General features: G+C 48.9%; 1 protein-coding gene across 1 annotated transcript; it reads left to right on the top strand.

Annotated features, from left to right (window-relative positions):
* Positions 1–9,626: 9,626 nt before the first annotated feature.
* Positions 9,627–18,808, top strand: LOC120933620 (coiled-coil domain-containing glutamate-rich protein 1-like). Its single transcript, XM_040346923.1, has 2 exons — positions 9,627–10,037; positions 18,727–18,808. Exon 1 carries the CDS (start codon positions 9,663–9,665, stop codon positions 10,017–10,019), a length of 357 nt encoding a protein of 118 aa, XP_040202857.1. The 5' UTR covers positions 9,627–9,662; the 3' UTR covers positions 10,020–10,037; positions 18,727–18,808.
* Positions 18,809–25,312: the final 6,504 nt, after the last annotated feature.

Genomic DNA, 25,312 nt, shown 5'->3' on the forward strand with positions numbered 1-25,312 from the left:
CGAAGCCCCTGTTCCCTTAGAGGGGCTATCATGGCAATCAGTGTTTTTGTGAAGACTCTCGGTGATGTGCAGAGGCCAAACGGGAGACTGCGGAATTGAAGATGTACCGGGCCTACTGCAAACCTCAGATACTTCTGGAAAGAGGGGAGTATGGGTATATGCAGGTAAGCATCCCGTAAGTCTATTGATAACATCCAGTCCCCTGGTTGGATTACACGGACGATTGTTTGTAGTGACTCCATCTTGAATCGTTCTAGGAAAATGTAACGATTTAGCCTCTTTAGGTCTATGACAGGTCTCCAACCTCCGGTTTTTTTGGGGACGAGAAACAGGGTGGAGTAAAAACCTGTAAATCTTTCTGATGGAGGTACTGGGATTACTGCCTGCTGTTCCTGTAACGAGAGAAGAAACTGCTGTAGCGCCTCCGCTTTTTGAGGGGATCTTGACACCCTTGTTGGAGAGAAGAAGTCTTTGGGGGGTTTGTCTAGAAACGTCCAGAAGTGCCCGTATTTTACAGTGGAAATTACCCAGGGATCCCTGCACCTTTGCTCCCAGATTTTCGAGAAGTGTTGGAGTCTGGCCCCCACCGGAATCGCTTGGGATGGTTCGGCGTCAAAAGGACTTAGCAGAATCCTGCGGAGTAGGCACGGATCCCTGTCTACGGTTCTTGAGGAAGGTGGACTGCGTGCTTTTCCAATTTTGCCTAAAGCCTCTTCCTTGCCTGGACTGTCTGTAGTCCTTGTTCTTAGAATATTGGAATCTGGGTGTGAATGTTCTGAAGCGCTTGGATCGCCTGTCCTGGGGCAACAGGCCCGACTTCCCGCCAGTAACGCGAGATATGGCTTTATCCAACTTCTCCCCAAATAGGGATTTTCCATCAAATGGTATTTTGCACCAATTCTGTTTCGATGCAATATCTGCTGACCATGGTTTTAGCCACAAGGCCCGTTTGGCCATTACTGTGTGGAGCATTGCCCTTGCGGAGCATCGAACTGAATCGATGGCGGCTTCCCCAATAAAGTCTGCAGAGAGTTTTAGCTCATCCAAGGCCTTAATAATGTCTTCCTTTGGGACATCCTGCTGGATTGCCGACTCTATATTCTCTGTCCAAGCGCGTAGCGCGTTGGACACTGATGTTAAAGCAACCGCGGGCTTGCAGGCATTGCCCGCCATCTGGTAGGCTTTTTTGAGGTCAAGATCCATTCTTCTATCCAGTGGATCCTTAAATGACGTTGAATCTTCCATAGGCAGCGTAACGTTTTTCGCTAACCTTACCACAGCTGCATCGACCACTGGAGGGGCCTCGAGCATTACAGAGTCTGCTTCTGATAGAGGATATAGTTTCCCCAGGCGGTTAAGTGAGAATCTTTTTTCGGTTTTTCCCCATTCTTCCTCAATCACACCCTTAATCTCGTCCATGAGAGGAAAAAAGGAAATCTGGCGCTTGAGAAAAGGGAAGTATGCCTTAGACTTCTTGACTTCTGTCTCAGTCTCCTCCCAACCAATCGCCTGTTTCACTGCCTGCACATAGGGCTGGACCATGGAAAAGGCAAAGCCGGAGACATCTTGGTCATCCGAGGAATCCCCTGAGGCGTCATCCTCCTCCTGATGTTTAGAGGATGAGGCAGGTGTCGGTCGAGGAATTCCGCTAGTGGACGGTCCGGGAATGGCCTCCCCCGCCGGCTGCTCCTGGAGAGGAACCACCGGTTGCGATGGCATTGAGGCCACTAATTCTGCAAAGGAATCTTTTATTGCTTTCTTAAGCAGGTCCGCCACTTGCATGCCCTCGGACTCTCTGTCCGCCGCATAGTCTCTCATGCAATCTTGACAAATCCGTTTATGTGGAAGAGGGGTAGCTCCACAGGCCTGACACTTTGGGGATCTGGGTCTCGGGGAGCGCGAGTGATGGCGCTTTTTGGCCAAAGACTTCTTGCCACTCTCATGGTCTCCTCGCCTGGAAGACCTTCCCCTGCCGTGGCTTGAGTCAGAGTCTTCATGACGCCTTGATGTCTTCTTAGACGTCTTCTGGCGTACAGGGCTGCAATACATAAGAGTATGCGCCTTAGTGCACTCTTTTTTTTTTTTTTTTTGTAAACTTACCTGGACGTAGGCCCTTACCTTAATTGTAGAGTAGGATCTTGTATGGACTGCGAATGGCTCATGTTAGGTGGATTAGCGGAGGAAGCAGCTAAGGAAAGAACAGGAAAAGGTTAAACGCCATAACCTGACCCGGCTAAACGGACACATTCCTAAGTGTTATTGTTTTTTTTGTTTTTTTTGTTTGTTTTTTTTGTTTTTTAGAAAAAATTATCTTATGTCTTCTTTTTTTTTTTTTTGTAATAAATCGCCCCTTTTTTTTTTTTTACCTGTAGAAACAGGTCTTTTGCCCTGGAGCTCTCAGTATTCTGGTTCTCCCTGGACAGCCTCAGGCATCTTAGTGAGGCAGCCAGGGAGTTATAAAGGGTTCAGGTGAACAGAGGAACGCCTCTGCCCTGAACTTTTGGAGAAAGGGCAAAAATTCTATGTTTTTCCCTATTCCAAGATGGCCGCCGGAGCCTCCGGGCGTACTGCGCATGCGCGAACCGGCGGCTCTAGGACCCGGAAGTCCCGGCCGTCGGCGCCAGCGTCGAATGCAGCAGAGGACGCCCCCAGCCATACAAAACGGCTGGGGGTGACGCGCGCGACCCCTAAAGGGCCAGGAGACGACATGGAAAGTGAGGGATGACAGGGGCAGGCGAGGGAAACACAGGGGGAAAACGAGGGGGACCGCAGGTGAGCCATGGGATTGCAGGGACAGGAAAGGATGCCAGAATGGAGTTTAGGAAAGGGGGAAAAAAATAAATAAAAAAATAAATGAAAAATAAATGAAAAATAAAAGAATTAGCTGCTGCCTCCGTTACCATGGGAAGCCAGATGCCTGAGAGATACACTGCAGATAGAGCTCTTAGTTAAGAGACAAACTGCCTGTCCCAAAAGATCCTACAGAAGGGACTCCCAACCTTATTAGCGCGTTTAGCTGCCCAAGAGAAGGGACCGCATCCGGGAGAGGCTTGAACCCGGATGGACGCTGCCGAATGCAGAAGGTAGGACGATCGACCAGTATTCACTGCCATGAGGTATGAGGAAAAAAAGGAGAATGTGGGGGCGGTGCTAACCAACTCTTTTATAATATTCACTAGTCCTGAGGGAGGAGCCAAGGCGGAGCTTGTCACAGGTATGCTGCCATGGAGGCACCAGGAAATGCATTTAAATTGCATTGTTTATTGTGAAAATGACAGTTGCAGCTTGGGAGTTAACCACAGGGGGCGCTGTAGGGGTTAGGGTTCACCTAGTGTGTGTTTACAACTGTAGGGGGGTGTGGCTGTAGGACTGACGTCATCGATCGAGTCTCCCTATAAAAGGGATCACACGATCGATGCAGCCGCCACAGTGAAGCACGGGGAAGCCGTGTTTACACACGGCTCTCCCCGTTCTTCAGCTCCGGGGAGCGATCGCTAAAAACAAATAGCCGCACCGTCGTCCCGGATCGCTCCCCGAGCGGACCCGACCTCCGCATGTACCGGGGGGGGGGGTCACGATCGGACCCCCCACCCACGTCTAGCAGAGGACGTACAGGTACGTGATTGTGCCTGTCCGTGCCATTCTGCCGACGTAAATGTACATAAGGAGGTCGGGAACTGGTTAAGGCTTCATTTCCACTGGCGTTTTTACAGCTTAACTACTAGCCGACCGCGCACCGTCATTCTATGGCGGCAGGTCGGCTCTCCTGGGCGAGAGCACGTAGTATAACGTCTGCTCTTTGAGCCGCCACTAGGGGCGCGTGCGCGCCCCCCGCCCCCGACTCCCGTGCGTGTGCCCGGCGGGCTCGATCGCCGCCGGGCACCCGCGATCGCTCGTTACAGAGCGGGAACCGGGAGCTGTGTGTGTAAACACACAGCTCCCGGTCCTGTCAGGGGGGGTATTGCTGATCTTCTGTTCATACAATGTATGAACAGAGGATCAGTGTTTCCCCTAGTGAGGCCACCCCCCCCCCCCCACAGTAAGAACACACCCAGGGACATACTTAACCCCTTCCCCGCCCCCCTAGTGTTAACCCCTTCACTGCCAGTGGCATTTTTATAGTAATCCAATGCATTTTTATAGCACTGATCGCTATAAAAATGCCAATGGTCCCAAAAATGTGTCAAAAGTGTCCGAAGTGTCCGCCATAATGTCGCAGTACCGAAAAAAAAAAAATCGCTGATCGCCGCCATTACTAGTAAAAAAAATATATTAATAAAAATGCCATAAAAATACCCCCTATTTTGTAAACGCTATAACTTTTGCGCAAACCAATCAATAAACGCTTATTGCGATTTTTTTTTATGAAAAATATGTAGAAGAATACGTATCGGCCTAAACTGAGGAAAAAAAACGTTTTTATATATATTTTTTGGGGGATATTTATTATGGCAAAAAGTAAAAAATATTAATTTTTTTCAAAATTGTCGCTCTATTTTTGTTTATAGCGCAAAAACTAAAAACCGCAGAGGTGATCAAATACCACCAAAAGAAAGCTCTATTTGTGGGGAAAAAAGGACGCCAATTTTGTTTGGGAGCCACGTCGCACGACTGCGCATTTGTCAGTTAAAGCGGCGCAGTCACGGATCGCAAAAAGTCCTCTGGTCTTTGGGCAGCAATATGGTCCGGGGGTTAAGTGGTTAAAAACGCCTGTCCAAACGCGGTAGCGTTTTCGCGCGTTTTTGAGCATTTAACGTCTGGCGTTTTTACAGCTCTACTCTGGAGCTTCAGAACGCCCTGGTCCTGCGTTTTTTTTACAGCTCAAAAACGCCTATGCAATTTGAAGCTCAAAAAACGCCTATGTGGGCATGATGCCATAGAATAACACGGACAGGCGTTTTTAAGCTGTAAAAAACGCTCAGAAAAGTGGCTGTAAAAACGTCAGTGGAAATGAAGCCTAAAAAGAGAAGTATCTTTTTATTTTTATGTTTGATTCATACTTCCCTACGTGGATGAAGCATCAGACTGACGCTGCAGCCGTCCCCCGCCGTCTCTGCCCTGAGAACCGAGCCACCGAACATGGCAGATGGCTCAGTTTTCACATTTGTGCGACTTCATTGCGACTTGCATCGACATTTATAATTGAAGTGGCACTTAGTGGCAGAAAGTTGCACAGCATAGTCGCACGACTCTGGGGTCACGCTGCTGTGAACCGGGGGGCTAAAAGTGATTGTTATCCCAGGTTCACACTGACTGCGGGAATGAAAGCGTGTGATTTCAGCTGAACTCGCACCATTTCATTCCCGCATGTCAGTCCCTACTTCAGGGGGCGATTTCAGAGACATCTGTGCGGGGTGCTGCACAGATGTCTATGGAAATCGCACCCCGAAGGTCGCCAAAAGTAGCACAGAAACTACTTTTGGGAATCGGTGCGACATACGGTGCCATTGCCGGCAATGGTTACCGATTTGCCATGTTAAATCACATGCCAAAATCGCTCCAATGTGAACCTAGGCGGAAGGAAACATTTTTTACCTCCAGGACTTTTTTCCTGACACTTTTATTCTCATGTACAAACAATATTTATTCGTAGAAAATTACGTGGAACTTCCCAGAATTATATATTTTTCAAAGCCGAGGCCCTAGAAAATGAAATGGTTACGGGGAAACCAGAAGTGATGGAAGCTCATTGCTTCCGGGTTCCTATATCAGAGAGGCAATCAGAGCCATTCCAGTCTTTGTTCCCCTCTATAATCAGCTGGCGGAAGCGCCAGCTGGTGAGATGGCACAGCCTGTTAAAGCCACGGAAGGTGGCAGGAGGGGGGACAAATTCATGCCCATGCAAACCACGACCCATATGGCCGCATAGGTGTGACCCTAGGGTAAGACTTGGGTTAAGTTGTAATATAAAAATAGTTTGCTTTACACATAAGAGGGGAAAGAATCAAAACACAGAACATCTGAATGCTTAATAATAATGTTACTGCTACAGCACATGGAAAAGATTATGTACTAATTGTTCCTCTCCTATAGGTGTTGCTGGCGACCCACCGTGATAGTCTTTCACGGGTGGCAGTGAAGATGGTGAAGAAGAAGCCGCCTATGGTCGAAGACCCCACCTCCACCTTGAATGAAAGGGAAGTCCTGGAAATGGTGACCAACAACCCATTCTGCGTCCAGGCCTACGCCACATTCCAGACAGAGGTAAGTCTATTGTTGGAAAACGTAATGTATAGAAGAACATTAGGATATCTGCATTTCACCACTTGCCACCCAAGGATGTGTCTGTACGTCCTTCACTTGCAGTGATTATATGGGGGGGGATGATGCCTGGGCATCAGCCAGTATCTTTATTTTGGCTGGGGATTCTCTTTTTGGTAAAAGCAATCCTAGCAGCTAATTAGTTGCAGGATCACTTTTACAGGCAGGGAGATGAATGTGGTGCCCCCAACCCCTCTCACCACCTTCTGGGCTCACCCATCAACCCAGGATTGTAACCAGCCGACCATAGAAGGTTCCCAACGACCTCTATAGTCTGAGGAACAGGAAGCAATAAGTATTTTATCACTTTTGGCTTTGTGTTTTCTGCCCGGGTGCAGGAACAGATCGGTCTGATCGGCTGCTTTTGAGGTCAGAAAAAAAGATCTTGGGTCTAATAGATCCCTGATCTCTCTATAAAGAGGACCTGTCAAAGCCTATTGCTGTCACAAGGGATGGTTATATTCTTTGTGATGGCAATAAATGATAAGAAATATATAAATTGTTAAAGTACCCCCTTGCAAAAGGCAAACACATACGTAGGTGGCGCATGCATAATGTTACCAGTGTTTGCACCACACACGAGTGATTGCCACAAACCGTGTAGATATAGGGAGATGTCATGCAGGGTATTCTGGTAGAGAATTAGTATATTACTTTTATTTGAACCTTCTAATGGATCCATTCATTGACCTGTCTATTTTTTTTCCCCCAGAATCATTTATTTTTTGTGATGGAATACATGGGAGGAGGAGACCTGGAGAGCCAAATAGAGAAGACGTCGTTAACCCTCCTTACCATCAGACGCATGTCGGCAGAACTACTTTGTGGTGTAACATTTTTACACTCAAGAGGAATATTTCACAGGTAAGTATCTTTACTATAAACTTCCATCATTTCCCCCCTTCCGCTGCCTAAACCGGTACTAAACCCCATTTGTGAGGAGGATGGTGAGCGCACACTTACCCCTTCGTCCTCTTCCCTCCAATGTCTACCCTTCCGCTGGCCATACACAAAAGGAATAAGAGGAAGGTTGGAGGTAGATTGAACGGTTTGAACCCTTGTGCTTACACTGTAATACAGAAGTGTCACTTTGGTCAGATTTGAAGGCATTCGCCACCAGGACTGATGAAAACAATTACTTAAAGCGGGGGTTCACCCGTACATAACACTTTTTCCCCTTAGATGGATGCTCGTTTTGTCTAGGGGAATCGGCTAGTTGTTTTAAAATATGATCCGTACTTACCGTTTACGAGATGCATCCTCTCCGTCGCTTCCGGGTATGGGCTGCGGGACTGGGCGTTCCTATTTTGATTGACAGTCTTCCGAGAGGCTTCCGACGGTCGCATCCATCGCGTCACGATTTTCCGAAAGAAGCCAAACGTCGGTGCGCAGGCGCAGTATAGAGCCGCACCGACGTTCGGCTTCTTTCGGCTACTAGTGACGCGATGGATGCGACCGTCGGAAGACTGTCAATCAAGAAGGAACGCCCGCTCCCGAAGACCCATACCCGGAAGCGACGGAGAAGATGCATCTCGAAAACGGGTAAGTACGGATCATATTTTAAAACAACTAGCCGATTCCCCTAGACAAAACGAGCAGGAATCTAAGGGGAAAAGGTCTAAAAATAAATAAATGGGTGAACTCCCGCTTTAATGATCAGATCGCAAATATAGTGCAATCAGTTCATGAAAGATACGATTGTTTCCTGGATTGTATAATTCTGTGTATGGACAGCGCTAGGAAAGGGGGTTTTGTGAATGTTGATCCGCCTCTGGGAATTGTCTGAACCGCAGAGCTAACACTCTTTTTCTCTATAGGGACTTAAAGCCTGAAAACGTATTGGTTCATCTCAACGGTCATGTGAAGATTGCGGACTTTGGGTTGTCAGTGACGGGCATGCATGGACGGACGGTGGAGGGATTAATTGGAACAGTCCATTACTTTGCACCGGAGGTAAGTAAAGGACCAGTGATTTGCTGGTACAATATGCTCAGACAATGTACATGTATGCTGGAAATTAATCCATCTCTCTCTCTCTGATATTCTATAGGTGATCTTTGAGGAGCCATATGATCAACGGGCAGATTATTTCGCCCTGGGGGTCGTACTATATAAGGCAGCCTTCCGTGCCCTTCCATTCTACGATGGTTACGAACTGGCACTCCTTATACTCGATGTAGGTTTTCGTACACCATTTTACCCGGATGACGCTGACCCCAACCTGGTGGATTTTCTACAGAAGGTAAGTAGGGACACAGTCCCAGCGGGACAAGGAAAGTAACTAGAGGTCTGCTTTATAAATGGGATTTTTTTGCTTTGCTTGTTTTAGAACTCTGTATCCAGTAGGAGGTGGCAGAAACCGGTCACATGACCTTGAAATAAGTCATATGACAGCACACTCCTCCTATGGGCAAGTATTTGCAGCATTATGCAGAGAACACCGCGCAGACTCCACATTTTCACCATAAGACTTAAAGCGCCATGTGGAGCATTTCCTGCGCTGTACAGAGTGTGGAAGATGCAGTTCTTTTAGGTCTCTTAGTTTTCTACCATTATTGTCATCTTATATTTTCATGTTCTCTTTTTCCCCATAGCTCCTGAGCAAACAAGCATACGAGCGTGAAAGAGCCATCGCCGACATTGAACACCACCCTTTTTTCCAAGAAATAAATTGGGTGGAGCTGGCTGCAGGGGAGGCAGAGCCCCCATTCCCTGTCCTTTGGAAGGTAAGTAGAAATTTGGGATCACCTGATCTGATTCCGTACACAGCTGGGGCCCATCAGAAAATTAATGACATTTGTGAGATGTACCATTGTGCTCAAAGAGAAGCAGTCAGGACCATATTCATGAAAGAGTCTAACTATTCCATCTTCGGTTATTAGAATTGTGCAGCAATGCCATTTTCCACATTAGATTTATTGGAATCCGATTCGTCAGTTTGAGAACCAGGGGGAGGAGTCACCTAAGCTCCAACAGCGCTGTCTCCCAACTTCTGATTGTGCATGACAGCATCAAATAACAGAGCGCTGCACATACTCCCATTTCTCTCAGGGCTCCGTTATAGGATAGGCTGTGCACTGGCAGACCTCAAGAGAGCCGTCACCCCGACTCTCAATCTGAAGGCTCAGGGGACACAAGTAAAATAAGGGGACCAATATAAACCTTTCAGAAGAGAGTTTGCACAATTATAATATTGAAGATCGAGATCCTTGCTTCTGCACAGTGATGGCCGGTATCCGACATCTCACAGTCATATGGGCTTGGATGACCCATGGAGGGGGAAATGGCCCCCAGAGGTCATAGCGGGATTTATTTTACTCATTCGTGGATCTCATTGTTCTCTCTCTCTTTTTCAGAGCCACAGAAATCAAAGAAAGAAAATATTAAATCTGGAGGACATCATGAATCAAAAAGAGGACATCGCGGATCAAGAAGAGGACATCGCGGATCAAGAAGAGGACATCGCGGATCAAGAAGAGGCCATCGCGGATCAAAAAGAGGACATCGCGGATGAAGAAGAGGCCATCGCAGATGAAGAAGAGGCCATCGCGGATGAAGAAGAGGCCATCGCGGATGAAGAAGAGGCCATCGCGGATCAAGAAGAGGCCATCGCGGATCAAGAAGAGGCCATCGCGGATGAAGAAGAGGACATCGCGGATCAAGAAGAGACTATCTCAGCCAGAGAACAGGCCCTGTTCATTGGGTTTTCATTTATCAGCGATGAATGGATAGCCATGCAGAATGGATATGAATTGTAAACACCCAAAACACAACAGGTACGAAAGTAGATTATGTTAAACTGACATAAAACGCACCATTTCAGACCGATTTCACAGCATCTACCACCATTATAAAAAACAATCATCATATACCCCGGGACATACAAGGCTCAATTCACTAAACATGGCACCAAAAATTGTGGTAAAAGAGCACATGCTGTATTTTCTAAAAATGTTATCAATTCATTAAAACCACTAATATCGGGCATGTGCTATTTCTGTCATTTGGGCCGTATTTCTGGATGGAAATATACAATGTTCTTTGCACATTTAGCTGGTTGTTAAGAAGCCGGTGATCTGCCGATATGGTTCCGGCTAACGTGAAAGTTCCTGCGCAGGCGCAATCTGATCTGCCGATATGGTTCCGGCTGGCGGCAGCGATGACTTATGGGTGCCGGTGACTTGTCCTTAAGGTTCCCTTTAACGAGAAAGTTCCTTTAACCGGTTACCGACGGCCCACTGTATATATACGTCCTCTTTTTATAGATGGATATCTCGGTAACGGCAGCAGCTGCTGCCACAACCGAGGTATCCATCTTTTCAGTGGGCGGTCCGGTAAACGATAATGGCGGTCTCCGCCGCGAGACCGCCGTTATCGGTGGCGGGAGGGCCCCCCCTCCCGCCGCTCTCCCGCGCCCTCTGCCGCTTACCGGAGCCGTCGGTAGCTGCTTACCGGAGGCGATCGGGTGCTGCTTCCTAGTGAGTGAGGATGCGAGGGCAAGATGGCCCCCACCCGTCCTCATAGCTTTGCTGGGCGGTAGTGACGTCAAAACGTCAGTCCCGCCCAGCGTCCTAAAGAGACAATTTTTTTGTTGTCATTTTTTTAAATGACAAATTTTCAATTTTTTTTTTTTTCTTGCATTTAAGTCTAAATATGAGATGTGAGGTATTTTTGACCCCAGATCTCATATTTAAGAGGACCTGTCATGCTTTTTTCTATTACAAGGGATGTTTACATTCCTTGTGATAGGAATAAAAGTGATACATTTTTTAATTTTTTTTATTTCAGTGTAAAAAATTATAAAATCAATAATAATAAATAAGAAAAACAAATAATTTTTTTTTAAAGCGCCCCGTCCCGATGAGCTTGCGCGCAGAAGCGAACGCATACGCGAGTAGCGCCCGCATATGAAAACGGTGTTCAAACCACACAAGTGAGGTATCGCCGCGATCGTTAGAGCGAGAGCAATAATTCTAGCCCTAGACCTCCTCTGCAACTCAAAAAATGCAACCTATAGAATTTTTTAAACGTCGCCTATCGAGATTTTTATGGGTATAAGTTTGACGCCATGCCACGAGCGGCCGCAATTTTTAAGCGTGACATGTTGGGTATCATTTTACTCGGCGTAATATTAGCTTTCACAATATATAAAAAAATTGGGCCAAATTTATTGTTGTCTTCTTTTTTTAATTAAAAAAAGTGAATTTTTTCCAAAAAAAGTGCGCTTGTAAGACCGCTGTGCAAATACGGTGTGACAAAAAGTATTGCAATGACCGCCATTTTATTCTCTAGGGTGTTAGAAAAAAAATATATATAAATTTTGGGGGTTTTAAGTAATTTTCTAGCAACAAAAACTGTTTTAGTCTTGTAAACGCCGAATCTGAAAAACAGGCTCGGGGGTTAAGTGGTTAAGGACTGCGCAGGCGCAAACTTGCCGACGGAAATCTCCGAACCTCGGCCGGCATCCAGTTAGACGTGGATTTTGAGGAAAGTGGCCGGTCGACCACACGTCCTCGCTTCGCTCGGACGGCTCGCTCCGCTCGCTCGGCCTCCTGGCTCTTTTTTTAACATCCTCCAATCCACGGGGATGTTAAAGAATGAGCCTTGACTATGGTATACCAGAATACACCCTGACCGCTAAGACCCTTTTCCAGTTAATATCCCCACCTTACCCCTTAATAAATAATGAGACCACCACTTAATGTTGGAGTAAAAACTGGCCGTAGCAGCCTCCTTTATTTTAAATACTCTTTAAATAATAAATAACCAATAACATAACAACAAAACACGTAAAATTCCTGAGATAATACCTCTCCTAAATGGTGTTGGACTTTGCAGGACCCAGTAACCACTAAACTTGTTCACATTTTAACTTTGTAACATTGTAACTCTTTATTTGGCACTGCGGTGTCCTAACCTCTGGTCATAGGCCTCAAGCCGAAACTGGCTCAAAGACGACCGTTGACCGCAGTGCCCCCAATTCACCAACCTTCCAGCTACATTAGTAGACTGGGAACTAGAAACCCCTTCAGAAACCATCCACCACTGGGTACTGGTGTCCATCTTTGGGGTAATATCTTCTCCTGCAAAGTCCGAAAAACACCCGCCACTGCCACGACGATGTAATCCTCACCTGTAAAGAAACAAACACAAAAACAGCACCCAAACACATACCAAATTATCAAATACCATCAGTCCATTTTTTCTACCTCAAAAATAGGGAGGGTGGGTGGGAACTTTGCTCCCCCACGCCTGACTTGCCCGGGAAACTGGATGGTGGGAGATATATATAATCTCCCCTCCCACCGCTCCTGCTCATCCTCCCCCCCAGCTACCAGGGTTCTGTTAACCCTGTCATGCCGGCCCTACGCTGACTTGCAGTTGGCTCCGTGCCTCACTTGACTATGGTATACCAGAATACACCCTGACCGCTAAGACCCTTTTCCAGTTAATACCCCCACCTTACCCCTTAATAAATAATGAGACCACCACTTAATGTTGGAGTAAAAACTGGCCGTAGCAGCCTCCTTTATTTTAAATACTCTTTAAATAATAAATAACCAATAACATAACAACAAAACACGTAAAATTCCTGAGATAATACCTCTCCTAAATGGTGTTGGACTTTGCAGGACCCAGTAACCACTAAACTTGTTCACATTTTAACTTTGTAACATTGTAACTCTTTATTTGGCACTGCGGTGTCCTAACCTCTGGTCATAGGCCTCAAGCCGAAACTGGCTCAAAGACGACCGTTTACCGCAGTGCCCCCAATTCACCAACCTTCCAGCTACATTAGTAGACTGGGAACTAGAAACCCCTTCAGAAACCATCCACCACTGGGTACTGGTGTCCATCTTTGGGGTAATATCTTCTCCTGCAAAGTCCGAAAAACACCCGCCACCAGCACCCGAAGGTAACACCTTACCTTCGGGCGCACCTCCACACCCTCATCGCTTGCTGTACCCCCTCCTCTAGGCGCAACGCCCACATGTCAATCCCCACGTCCGTGAGGTGAACACCATCACTCCTGAGGTAACGCCAAGGGTCAACCTCCAATTCCGGGTGCCGTACCACCAGCCCCCCGTTCCTTAGCACAAAACGCCCCACATTCCTGTTGAGCTTCCTGCGCGCACGATTCACCGCGTCCACCGACCTAGCCATCCTCCACGATGTCCTAGCCACCATGTCCGACCACACCACTACCGCCTCCGGGAAAGACAACCGGAGCCGCTGAAAATCGAATTTAATGTCCCGCGCTATCTCCAGCATAGATCTCACCCCAAGATCATTGCCCCCGGCATGAATCACTAGCACATCCGGAGGTCTGTCCAAACGTGCCCATTTGTGTACCTCCGGCACAACTCTGCTCCATAGCATCCCTGGAACCCCCAACCACCGTACCCTCGCCTCCTGTCTCGAAATTCCCAGTTGCCAACCGGTCGGGCGCGCCTCCGCCCGTTTTTCCCCCCGAACCACGTAAGAGTGGCCCAATATCCAGACCAACAAGGGTCCAGTACCTGAAAGACAGTAAGCAACAACAAATAACTAACACATCCCCCAATACAGCGACACCCACGTTTCCAAACAGTCATCAAAATTCATTTCCCCTTATCCCAACATCATCTCCCAATCCTTCAACACAAATTTGCCACCAGCTGCGGCCTAACATATGAACGAAACCTCCTCGATTCCCACCGTCCTATGCTCTTTATTGCGTCCTCCCCCAGTCCATTCCTTGCCGCCTCCGTAGCAGCCCCAATCCTAAATGAATGAGCCGAGAACTCCTTTGCAACCAGGCCCAATTCCCCCAGACACTTCCTGAACACCGCCACAAACTGATATCTCGACAGCGGGGCCCCATTTTCGTGTACCAAAAAAGTGCCCCCCACCTCCGGGCGGATGTCCAGATATTTCCGGACCAGCCCCACTGGGCAAATTTCCGATCCTTCGATCGGGAACACCTGGACCGCTCTGCCCTTGCCGCTCTGGTCCGTTTTGGACCTTCTGAGCCACAACGTGACCCCCTCCGGGGCCCAACCAACGTCCGATGCCCCCATGCCCCCTTGGACCATTTTCGACGGGCTCACCAGCTCGCCTATCCTAAAAGCCCCAAAAAATGCCAGCGCGAATGCCGCGCGAAACAATGTAACCTCAAAACCGGACGAACCCACTGTACCCATCCTATCCATAAGCCCTTTCAAAATGTCGAAAGACACCGGGCGGCGCGTGTCCAACCGCCGCCCTTGCTTCCTGTACCCTTTCAGAGCCTGGCGCACCCAGAAATCCTTTGTAAAATCTGGCAACCCCTGCCACTTGAATAAAAACGCCAAGCCGGCCAACTTCTTATCCAATACCGACTGAGACACTCCTGCCTCGATATTTCTGGACAAAAAGTACCACACCAATGTCCTCACCTCCGGTCCCGAAAGGTGAACCCCTGATTCCATAACCAAGCTACTCCATTCCAACCATACTTTTTCATAGGCCGCCCAAGTACCCGCACTCACCGATTTTTTAATCCAGGTGGAGATGATTCCAATGGAATCTGCCACAGCCACTCGGACAAGGGACCCCTCGCTCTTCTGCTTCCGGCACCAACTCCCGGAACCTGTCCCACTGGAACCGAGACAAAGCATCAGCCACGACATTTTCCACCCCTGGTAAATGCACCGCATACACAAACACATTCAGCTGCAGACACCGAAGTACCAAGTGTCTCAGGAGCCGAATCACTGGGGGAGAAGACGCGGTCACGCGATTGATCACCTGCACGACCCCCAGATTATCCCCATGGAAGCGCACCTTCCGATCCCGGAAAGACGTGCCCCACAACTCAACCGCCAGCACCACTGGAAACAGCTCCAGCAGCACCAGATTTTTTGTAAAACCCGCAGTCAGCCAGGACTGAGGCCAGGGGCCAGCACTCCACTGTCCTTGAAAGAAGGCCCCAAAGCCCGACCCCCCGGCCGCGTCTGTATACAGCTCTAGGTCAAAATTGCTGACCGGGCCGGACATCCACAATGCCCTTCCGTTAAAGGCCTCTAGAAAAGAGTGCCAGACCCGCAGGTCCTCCCTGTGCTCCCTCACCAACCTTACATAGTGGTTGGGCAACCTAACCCCCGCCGTGCTGGCCGACAGACGCCGACAAAAAATTCTTCCCATCGGGAGGATCCTACAGGCAAAGTTAAGCTTCCCCAAGAGCGACTGCAGCGCTCGCAGCTGTACCTTACGCATGCCAATCATACCCCTGACCTCCGCCTTGAGGCCCTCCAACTTGTCCGCCGGCAGCCTGCATTCCATAGCCTCGGAATCGATGACTATGCCCAAGAACTGAATGACCGACCTAGGCCCTTCCGTTTTGTCGGGCGCCAGTGGTACCCCAAAACGTTCCGCTATGTGCTCCAACGTAGATAACAAAACCGTGCAAATCCTTGACCCCGCCGGGCCAATGCAGAGAAAGTCATCCAGATAATGGATAACCGAATCCACCCCCGCCATGTCTCGTACCACCCACTCCAAGAAAGAACTGAACTGTTCGAATAATGCGCAGGACACCGAGCAACCCATGGGCAGGCACTTGTCCACATAGAATTCACCCTCCCAGTGACACCCCAACAACCGGAAGCTGTCCGGGTGCACCGGCAACAGCCGGAAGGCCGCCTCGATGTCCGATTTGGCCATCAACGCCCCCCGGCCGTACCGCCTAACCCAACTCACTGCCGCGTCAAACGAAGTGTAGCACACTGAACAATCCTCTGCATTAATCGCATCGTTAACTGACCCCCCTTTTGGAAAGGAGAGGTGGTGTATGAGCCTAAACTTGTTCGGTTCCTTCTTCGGTACCACCCCCAACGGGGAAACCACTAGGCCTGCTAACGGGGGGGACTCAAACGGGCCACCCATTCGGCCCAGCCCGACCTCCTTACAGAGCTTCTCGGAAACCACTTCCGAGTGTTGCCTAGCTGAACGTAAATTTTCGGACATTGGCGGAATCACGGTCAAATTAGCAGGGATACGAAAACCAACTGTAAAACCCTCCTCCAGGAGCTGAGCAGCCGCCCTGTCCGGATACCTACCGAGAAACGGCAGCATCCTTTTCACCATCACCGGTGTGCTCCCTCTTACCTGAAGGATCTCCGGAACGGCCCTTGCCCTGCTTGAAGCAGCGGGAAGAGGGGTGATTACCCCCACACCCGGAGCACTCATGCTTGTACCGGCACGACCCTCCGAATTTGCAGTTTCCCTCGTTAAACTGCCAACAAACCCCCTTTTTCTTTCCGGCCGACTGTCCCAGGGAAGAGGCCCCGCCGGCCCCCCCCTGAAAAAACGTCGCCGACGTCCTCGGAGCCGTCATGAGCCGCATCCAAAGGCTAATGTCTTTCGCGTCCCACCGAATGTCCGGCCTAATCGCCCGGCGTTGCCTAAATTGCTCGTCATAACGAAGCCAACCCGTGCCCCCATAACACCGATAGGCCTCACTAATCGCCTCCTGGTAGCTGAAGAGCGCCGAACAGTGTTCGGGGTTCTTCTCGCCAATCACGCTGGCCAAAATAGAATAAGCCTGCGACCAATTCGCAAACGTGCGAGGTATGAGCCGATACCTCCGCTTTTCCTCGTCCTCCTTTTTGGAGTCCTCTGGCTTCACCCTGTCCAAGTTAAATTTCTCCAACGGCAACAAAGTGAATATCTCCACATATTCGCTCTTCCAAATTTTTTCCCGGACCTCTTGTTTCAAATGTGCCCCCAGCGGCGCATCATAACAAGTGTACACTTGCCCCTTTGCTTCATCCGCTAACCGCACCAAATCCCGCTTCTTGCCTGTGGCCCCTGCCGGCTCGGCAGTCACTGCCGGCTGCGCCGCCGGCCCTGACCCCAAGCCACCCCCGTTCGCCTCCTTCTCAGTCACCACTACCGCCGTTGGGGCAGCTGCCGCAGCCGCCGCAGCCCCCCGCCCGGCCCCCAAGCCGCTGTCGGGCCCGCGGGGGGTCTGTCACCCCCTTTTAGCTGGCTAACCAACGCCTCTAACCCCGACAAAAATCTCTGCAACCCCGCATCCACCCCAGGATTCCCCACCTGTGCGTCCGTAACCTGGGAAGATGTCGCACTGCCCCCAGCCACCGCGGGCACCACCAACCTATCCCGGGCCCCCCCACCCGGCCCCCCACAACCACATCATCACACCGTAAATTTGAAACAAATATGGAAAAGGACTTACCGGGCTGCGTGGAAGCAATCCCATCAGCCGATCGTCTGGAATCCCTCGCTGTGGGCACCGTCCTGGGCACGACCTCCTCCTCCGAACCGGACAGCTCCCCTTCCGACTGGTCCTCGCACAACCCCTCTTCCCCCGATGATGACCCCCCGGGCAGCTCGGTCCCGGCGGCCAAAGGCCCAGGGCCGGATTCACTCTCCCTGCGGGCCCTGGACCCGTGAGCGGATTTTGCCGGCGCTTTTCTGCCAGGCGTAACTCTGCTGCTGCGGTCTTCCTCCTGACTTCTCCCCCTCACCGCCTGGGCCTCCTGCAAGTGGCTAGCCGAAGCAGCTGAGAGGCTAGCCACCGTACTCTGGGATCCCTCTCGCCGAGGCCTGCTGACCGGGCCCGTCTCCACCTGCTCCACACGTCGGGCGGGCACGGCCGCCGCACCTGAGCCCCCACGGCCGTCCCCCCCTCTGTCCTTGGGTGCTTCTGGTCCCCCCTGCCGGGCCCTCAATGACCCCTGTAGCCGCCGCCGCCGCGCGTTTTGCGGGGGGGGGCCCGATGGGGCCCTGTTCCTGCCGCCTTCCGACCGTTGCTGGCTAGGGGATGTGCTGGGTGAATACCTGCGGGGGGGGCGCGACGAGCGCGACCGTGCGGTCCCTGCCCGGGAAACTGGATGGTGGGAGATATATATAATCTCCCCTCCCACCGCTCCTGCTCCTCCTCCCCCCCAGCTACCAGGGTTCTGTTAACCCTGTCATGCCGGCCCTACGCTGACTTGCAGTTGGCTCCGTGCCTCACTGGATGCCGGGCGAGGTTTGGAGATTTTCGTCGGCAAGTTTGCGCCTGCGCAATCCTTGAAGGATCGTTCTCGTTAGGGGAACCTTAAGGACAAGTCACCGGCACCCATAAGTCATCGCTGCCGTCAGCCTCCTAACATACCTCCCTATAGAGATAACAATAAGTAGCTACATTTAGTTGATGATGAGCATGATGGAAATCAGGTAGAATGGTAGAAGACGGCCACATGTGTCCATTATTAGGGATTCCTGCAGACCCCTCTGTACTGGAGTGTTAATAGTGACAGGGGGAGTGGGGGGATGCCATAGTGGGACATTCTGTCTGTACTGCTGAAGATGATGTCCCAAGGTCACCCCTGGGATTTTATACTAATGAAAGTAAAAAGAATATGAAATTGGTCTTTATCATTGGTCAGGAGGAAAGTAACACCCATTTACTAAACATCACTGTCTCATTTTTTACAGGAAGACTGAAGAATCGCTGCCCAACAGAAGATCTACACCATCTACGTCAAAGAAGACCACAGAACATGGATCTGACATGGACCCATGGGGGGGGGGGGGGAAGGAGACAAAACAAGGGGACATAGGCAAGAGGGGTTGTCTAGAAGAAAAGAGATTTCATCTCCAAATACGGAAAGGTTTCTTCACAGTAAGAGCTGTGAAAATGTGGAACAGACTCCCTCCAGAGGTGGTTCTGGCCAGCTCAGTAGATTGCTTTAAGAAAGGCCTGGATTCTTTCTTAAATGCACACAATATAACTGGGTACTGACATTTATAGGTAAAGTTGATCCGGGAAAAAATCCGATTGCCTCTCGGGGGATCAGGAAGGAATTTTTTCCCCTGCTGTAGCAGATTGAATCATGCTCTGCTGGGGTTTTTCGCCTTCCTCTGGATCAACTGTGGGTATAGAATTGGGTATATGGGATTGTATGATATCATTTATTTTATTTATTTTTATGGATCTTCAATGGAAGATGGAGGGGGGGGCATAGACAAGAGGGGACAATGAAGGGGGGGCATAGATAAGAGAGGACAAAGGGGGGGGTAGACAAAAGGGGACAATGAAGGGGCATAGACAAGAGGGAACAATGGGGGGGGGCATAGACAAGAGGGGACAATGAAGGGGGGGCATAGACTAGAGGGGACAATGGGGGGGCATAGACTAGAGGGAACAATGGGGGGCATAGAAAAGAGGGGACAATGGAGGGGGGGCATAGACAAGATGGGACAATGGAGGGGGGCATAGACAAGGTGGGACAATGGAGGGGGGCATAGACAAGATGGGACAATGGAGGGGGGGCATAGACAAGATGGGACAATGGAGGGGGGGCATAGACAAGATGGGACAATGGAGGGGGGGCATAGACAAGATGGGACAATGGAGGGGGGGCATAGACAAGATGGGACAATGGAGGGGGGCATAGACAAGGTGGGACAATGGAGGGGGGCATAGACAAGATGGGACAATGGAGGGGGGGCATAGACAAGATGGGACAATGGAGGGGGGGCATAGACAAGATGGGACAATGGAGGGGGGCATAGACAAGATGGGACAATAAAGGGGGGCATAGACAAGAGGGGACAAAGGGGGGGCATAGACAAGAGGGGACAATGGGGGGGGGCATAGACAAGAGGGGACAATGGGGGGGGCATAGACAAGAGGGAACAATGGGGGGGCATAGACAAGAGGGGACAATGGAGGGGGGCATAGACAAGATGGGACAATGGGGGGGGGGCATAGACTAGAGGGGACAATGGGGGGGCATAGACAAGATGGGACATAATAGGAGCAATAGGGATACCATGGGAGGAACGTGATAGGTTGGACACTTGGGGCTGTACAAAAATATATCAGGAAATAGGTTTCTAAGGAAGACCACAGAACATGGATCTTCCATGGACAATTGGGGGGGGGGGGGAGACGTAGAGAATAGGGGACCATGAGAGGGGTAGGGGGGTATTGGGCATACCATGGGAGGAACTCGATAGGTTGACACTCAGGGTGTGGGGTTGTACAGCTCTAAGCCATCTACATCAGGAAAAAGGTTTCCAAAGAAGACCACAGAACATGGATCCTTCCATGAACCGGGGGGGGGGGGGACGACGACAAGGGGACATAGACAAGAGGGGATGTGAAGGCATAAACTGACAGCTCCATCCAGTAGGGTAGCTTAGTGTAGTTAGTTTAGGTCCTGCCCTAGAAGAGTCTACCTTGCCGTGGTGGGCAGGCTTGGAATCTCTTGGTCAAAAGTGTGTCAAAAGTGTGTCAGCGAATGGGCGAGAGGATCACTAGATCTTCACTTCTGGCCAATTGATTTTACCAAAGGACTCTTGGTTTAATCCGAGTATATGTAGTCAGAAAGGTATAATTATACTTTCATGAACACACAATAAAAATTTGTTATATTTACATTTGAATTGCATCCTCTTTTATTTAATCCTTTCATGACCGGGGGTCATTACCACTTGGATGCACAGGCCTGGACCTGGATTCAGATACATTGGTGTATCTATCCGCGGGGCGTAACGTATCTCAGATACGTTACGCCGCCGTGAATTAGGGCGCAAGTTCCGTATTCAGAAAGAACTTGCGCCCTACTGTATGTTACGGCGGCGTAACGTATGTGGTCCGGCGTAAGCCCGCCTAATTCAAATGTGGATGATGTGGGCGTGTTTTACCTAAATTTAGTGTGACCCCACGTATTTGAAGTTTTTTACGAACGGCGCATTCGCTGTTCGTGAAAGAATCCCAGTGCGCATGCTCGAAATTACGCCGGAAATCGTCAATGCTTTAGACGTGAACGTAACTTGCGTACAGCCCTATTCGCGAACGACTTACGCAAACAACGTAAAATTTTCTAAATTCGTCGCGGGAACGACGTCCATACTTAACATAGGATACGCCTTATATAGCAGGGGTAACTTTACGCCAGAAAAAGCCTAAGGTAAACAACGTAAAAAAATGCGCCGGGCGGACGTACGTTTCTGAATCGGCGTAACTACCTAATTTGCATATTCCTCGTGGAAATATACGGAAGCGCCACCTAGCGGCCAGCGTAAATATGCAGCCTAAGATACGACGGTGTAAGACACTTACGCCGGTCGGATCTTAGGGAAATCTATGCGTAAGATACGCATAGATACGACCCCGCAACTCAGAGTTACGACGGCGTATGGCTGGAAAGGGCTCTATGGCTACTTCTGGTGTGTGTAGAGATGTGTAATAGGTGTTTATGTATTAACATGTGTCCTAACCATGTAAATATTCTTTCACCTTAATGCATAGGATGTATTAAGGTGAAAAAACATGAGGGTTTACCCCGTCCGGAGTAAAGTTATTCCACCTATAGGAGGCGCATCCCATGCAAAGATATGGACGACGGAACAGCCGTCGTATTTTACGCCGTTTACGTAGTAGTACGTGAATGGGGCTGGGCGTAGGTTACGTTCATGTCGTAGGCATTGAGCCGTCGTATCTTAGGGAGTATGTTTGACGTGATTCTGAGCATGCGCGCGTATGCGCCGTTCGTTCGGACCATGATTTGCATGGGGTCACGGTTCATTTAAATGGATCACGCCCACAGTCCACCTACTTTAAATTAGGCGGGCTTACGCCGAATGATTTACTTTACGCTGGCGCAACGTAGGGAGCGAGTGCTTTGTGAATACTCTGCTTGCCTCTCTGGGATTCGTCGGCGTAGCGCATATGAGATGCGCTACGCCGGCACAAAGATGCGCCGATCTACCTGAATCTGGCACTATGTGTTCTTTATGTTGTCTTTTTATTGGTAGTAAAATAATTATTATCTTCAAAACAGGGTGCAGCTCCCCGGGGATCTTTGATCTGTCCCATATTGTCAAGGTAGATCGCCACCTCCCAAAGGTTGCCTACCCCTGTTCTAGAACAATATGCTGAATACTGATCATACAAATATAGGTTTGTTCGGTCAGAGTAAAAGTAGACATGTTTGCTGCAAACCGAAGATAGCATTTCAAAATAATCTTATACCATTTGTGAAACATGGTGGTGGAAATGTTATACTTCAGGGTTTAAGCAGCTTGCAGTCAACTATACATCCTGCATCATATCAAAGTGTACTTGATGTGAATGCGAGGCAGGGGCGGACTGACAACTCATGGGGCCCCCGGGCAATAGAAGATTATGGGGCCCCTGGGCTTACAGATGGCCACCACGCCAGGAGGCAGTGCAGAGGCAGGGCAGCTAAAATCTCGGGATTTTCACATCAAAAGCATGTCGGTTTCGGACATATCAGGGACAGATGTAAAAAAAACATAGATTTTTACATACTGTCCCTGGTTTTACTGAGCCTGGCAACCCTGATGGGGCCCCCTAGTGGCATGGGGCCCTCGGGCAGTGCCCGAGTGACTCAATGGTCAGTCCGCCCCTGATGCGAGGCCATCTGTCCAAAAGTTAAAGTTTAACCAGAAATGAACCTTTCAACACAATACAATACAATGTCTCAAATAGAAGAAATAGAGGGTTACGGACTGTCCTGGCCAAAGCCCTAATTGTATTCCCATTGAAACTTTGCATGGGGATTTGGAATCAGGAAGTTCACAAACTTCTTGCAACTAAAGGAATTTAGCATGGAGAAGTGGTCAAAAATGTCAATGTGAGAGAGTGGTGGCCACAAAATGTCTACATGAAGGCATGCCTGCTGTAGGGGGCAATACTAGCTTCTAATGCTAAGGGTGTACTTATTTTATTATCAGTACACCATTAGATATTTTTATATTTTTTGGAATACACTTATCTTGTGTTTCTATTGAAGTGCATCATCTTTTTATGTAGACACTATTTGAATGAAGATCTAGGGGTAGATTCAGAAAGATCAGCGGATCTTTCTGCTGGAGTAACGTATGTCAGTTACGCCGCCGCAAGTTTTTCAGGCAAGTGCTTTATTCACAAAGCACTTGCCTGTAAAGTTGAGGCGGTGTAGCGTAAATCACCCGGCGTAATTCAAATTTGGCGGGTAGGGGCGTGTATCATTTAAATCAAGCGCGTCCCCGCGCCAAACGAACTGCGCATGCGCCGGCCATGACTGAATCCCAGTGCGCATGCTCCAAATGACGTCGGCAAATCGTCATGCTTTCGACGTGGACGTAAATGACGTCCAGACCCATTCACGGACGACTTACGCAAACGACGTAACTTTTTAAAATTCGACGCGGGAACGACGGCCATACTTAACATAGGATACGCCTCATATAGCAGGGGTAACTATACGCCGGGAAAAGCCTAACATAAACGTCGTAAATGTACTGCGTCGGCCGGGCATACGTTCGTGAATTTGCGTATCTAGCTGATTTACATATTTCTAGGCGTAAATCAGCGTACACGCCCCTAGAGGCCAGCGTAAATATGCAGTTAAGATCCGACGGCGTAAGAGACTTACGTCGGTCGGATCTTAGTCAAATCTAGCCGTATCTGATTCTATGAATCAGGCGCATAGATACGACCGGCCAGACTCAAAGATACGACGGCGTATCAGGAGATACGCCGTCGTATCTTCTCTCTGAATCTACCCCCTAATGTTTGCCTGTAAATGTGATGAAAAGTCGACATTTTCCATTGGGTTGAATATTTCGTTTTTCATATGACTGTATACATCTTAGTATGTGTGGCATAAAGAACGTTCTGTGAAAAGACAGGGGCAGAAAAAAAGAAAATTGTCTGGTGCCACCTTTAGGAAAATTACAGGTTATGTAAAATAATTTAACGCAAATCACAGGTCATACTGATTCTGTATGTATAAAATATTTTATTGTACATTTATATTTAATACAAATTAGATAAACACTTATTAAATAAAAATGCCTATTTCTGTGTAATTATTAAAAAATCTGACACCAAAGACACCAGCCTGAGTGTCCCTGTTATTAACATCCAAAACACATCAGAAATGCGATGACAACATTCCTCAAAGGGTGACGGAAAAACAGTAAGTCAGTAAATAGAGGGCTTGTAGTAAGCATGGCTAGTGATGGGTGAATTTGCCCAGGTTTGATTTGCCAAGGTTTTGGGCGAATCCTGTTCGAAATTTGGTGAACCAAAACTTGGAGGCATATCGCATTGTAGTCTATGGTGAGGGCATGTCATGTTGTTAATTTTTGGGCAATTTTATGGCTAATAGAGTAATAATAATAATAAAAAAGGCATGGGAAGCTGGGCACTGCCATGGGGGACCAAAATTATTTTGAAAAATTCTGTACAGCGAAGGTGAGGTTCTTTTTATGTGGCTCCGAGACCAAAATTGTAAATACACAAATCTTTTAAATAACGTACTTGGGGATGCTTTAAAGTATAAAAAAAAGGCAAAACTTTTTTTAAAATTTTGGTGTAAAGAGCGTCATCTGTGTCCCAGTTAGAGAGATTCACTGGGCCGGATTCAGAAAGAGATACGACGGCGTATCTCTGAGTTCGGCCGGTCGTATCTATGCGACTGATTCAGAGTATCATTTACGCATAGATCTCCCTAAGATCCGCCAGGTGTAAGTGTCTTACATCGTCGGATCTTAGGCTGCAATTCCAGGTTGGCCGCTAGGTGGCGCTTCCGTATTTTTACGCCAGGATTATGCAAATGAGTAGTTACGACGATTCAGAAACGAACGACCGCCCGGCGCTTTTTTTTTTTTACGTCGTTTGAGTTCGGCTTTTTCGGGCGTATAGTTACCCCTGCTATATGAGGGGTAGCTAATGTTAAGTATGGCCGTCGTTCCCGCGCCGAGTTTTGAATTTTTTACGCCGTTTGCATAAGTCGTTCGTGAATACGGTTGGACGTAATTTACGTTCACGACGAAAGCAATGACGTTTTGCGGCGGATTTTCGAGCATGCGCACTGGGATGTTTTCAAGAACGGCGCATGCGCCGTTCAAAAAAAAGTCAAATATGTGGGGTCAAGCTTAATTTAAATAAAACACGCCCCCTACATCCCCATTTGAATTACGTGGCCTTACGCCGCAACACATACGCTACGCCGCCGTAACTAAGGGAGCAAGTTCTTTCTGAATAAAGAACCTGCACCCA

This window comes from Rana temporaria, chromosome 3, assembly GCF_905171775.1.
Source record: "Rana temporaria chromosome 3, aRanTem1.1, whole genome shotgun sequence".
Classification (NCBI taxonomy): Eukaryota; Metazoa; Chordata; class Amphibia; order Anura; family Ranidae; genus Rana; species Rana temporaria.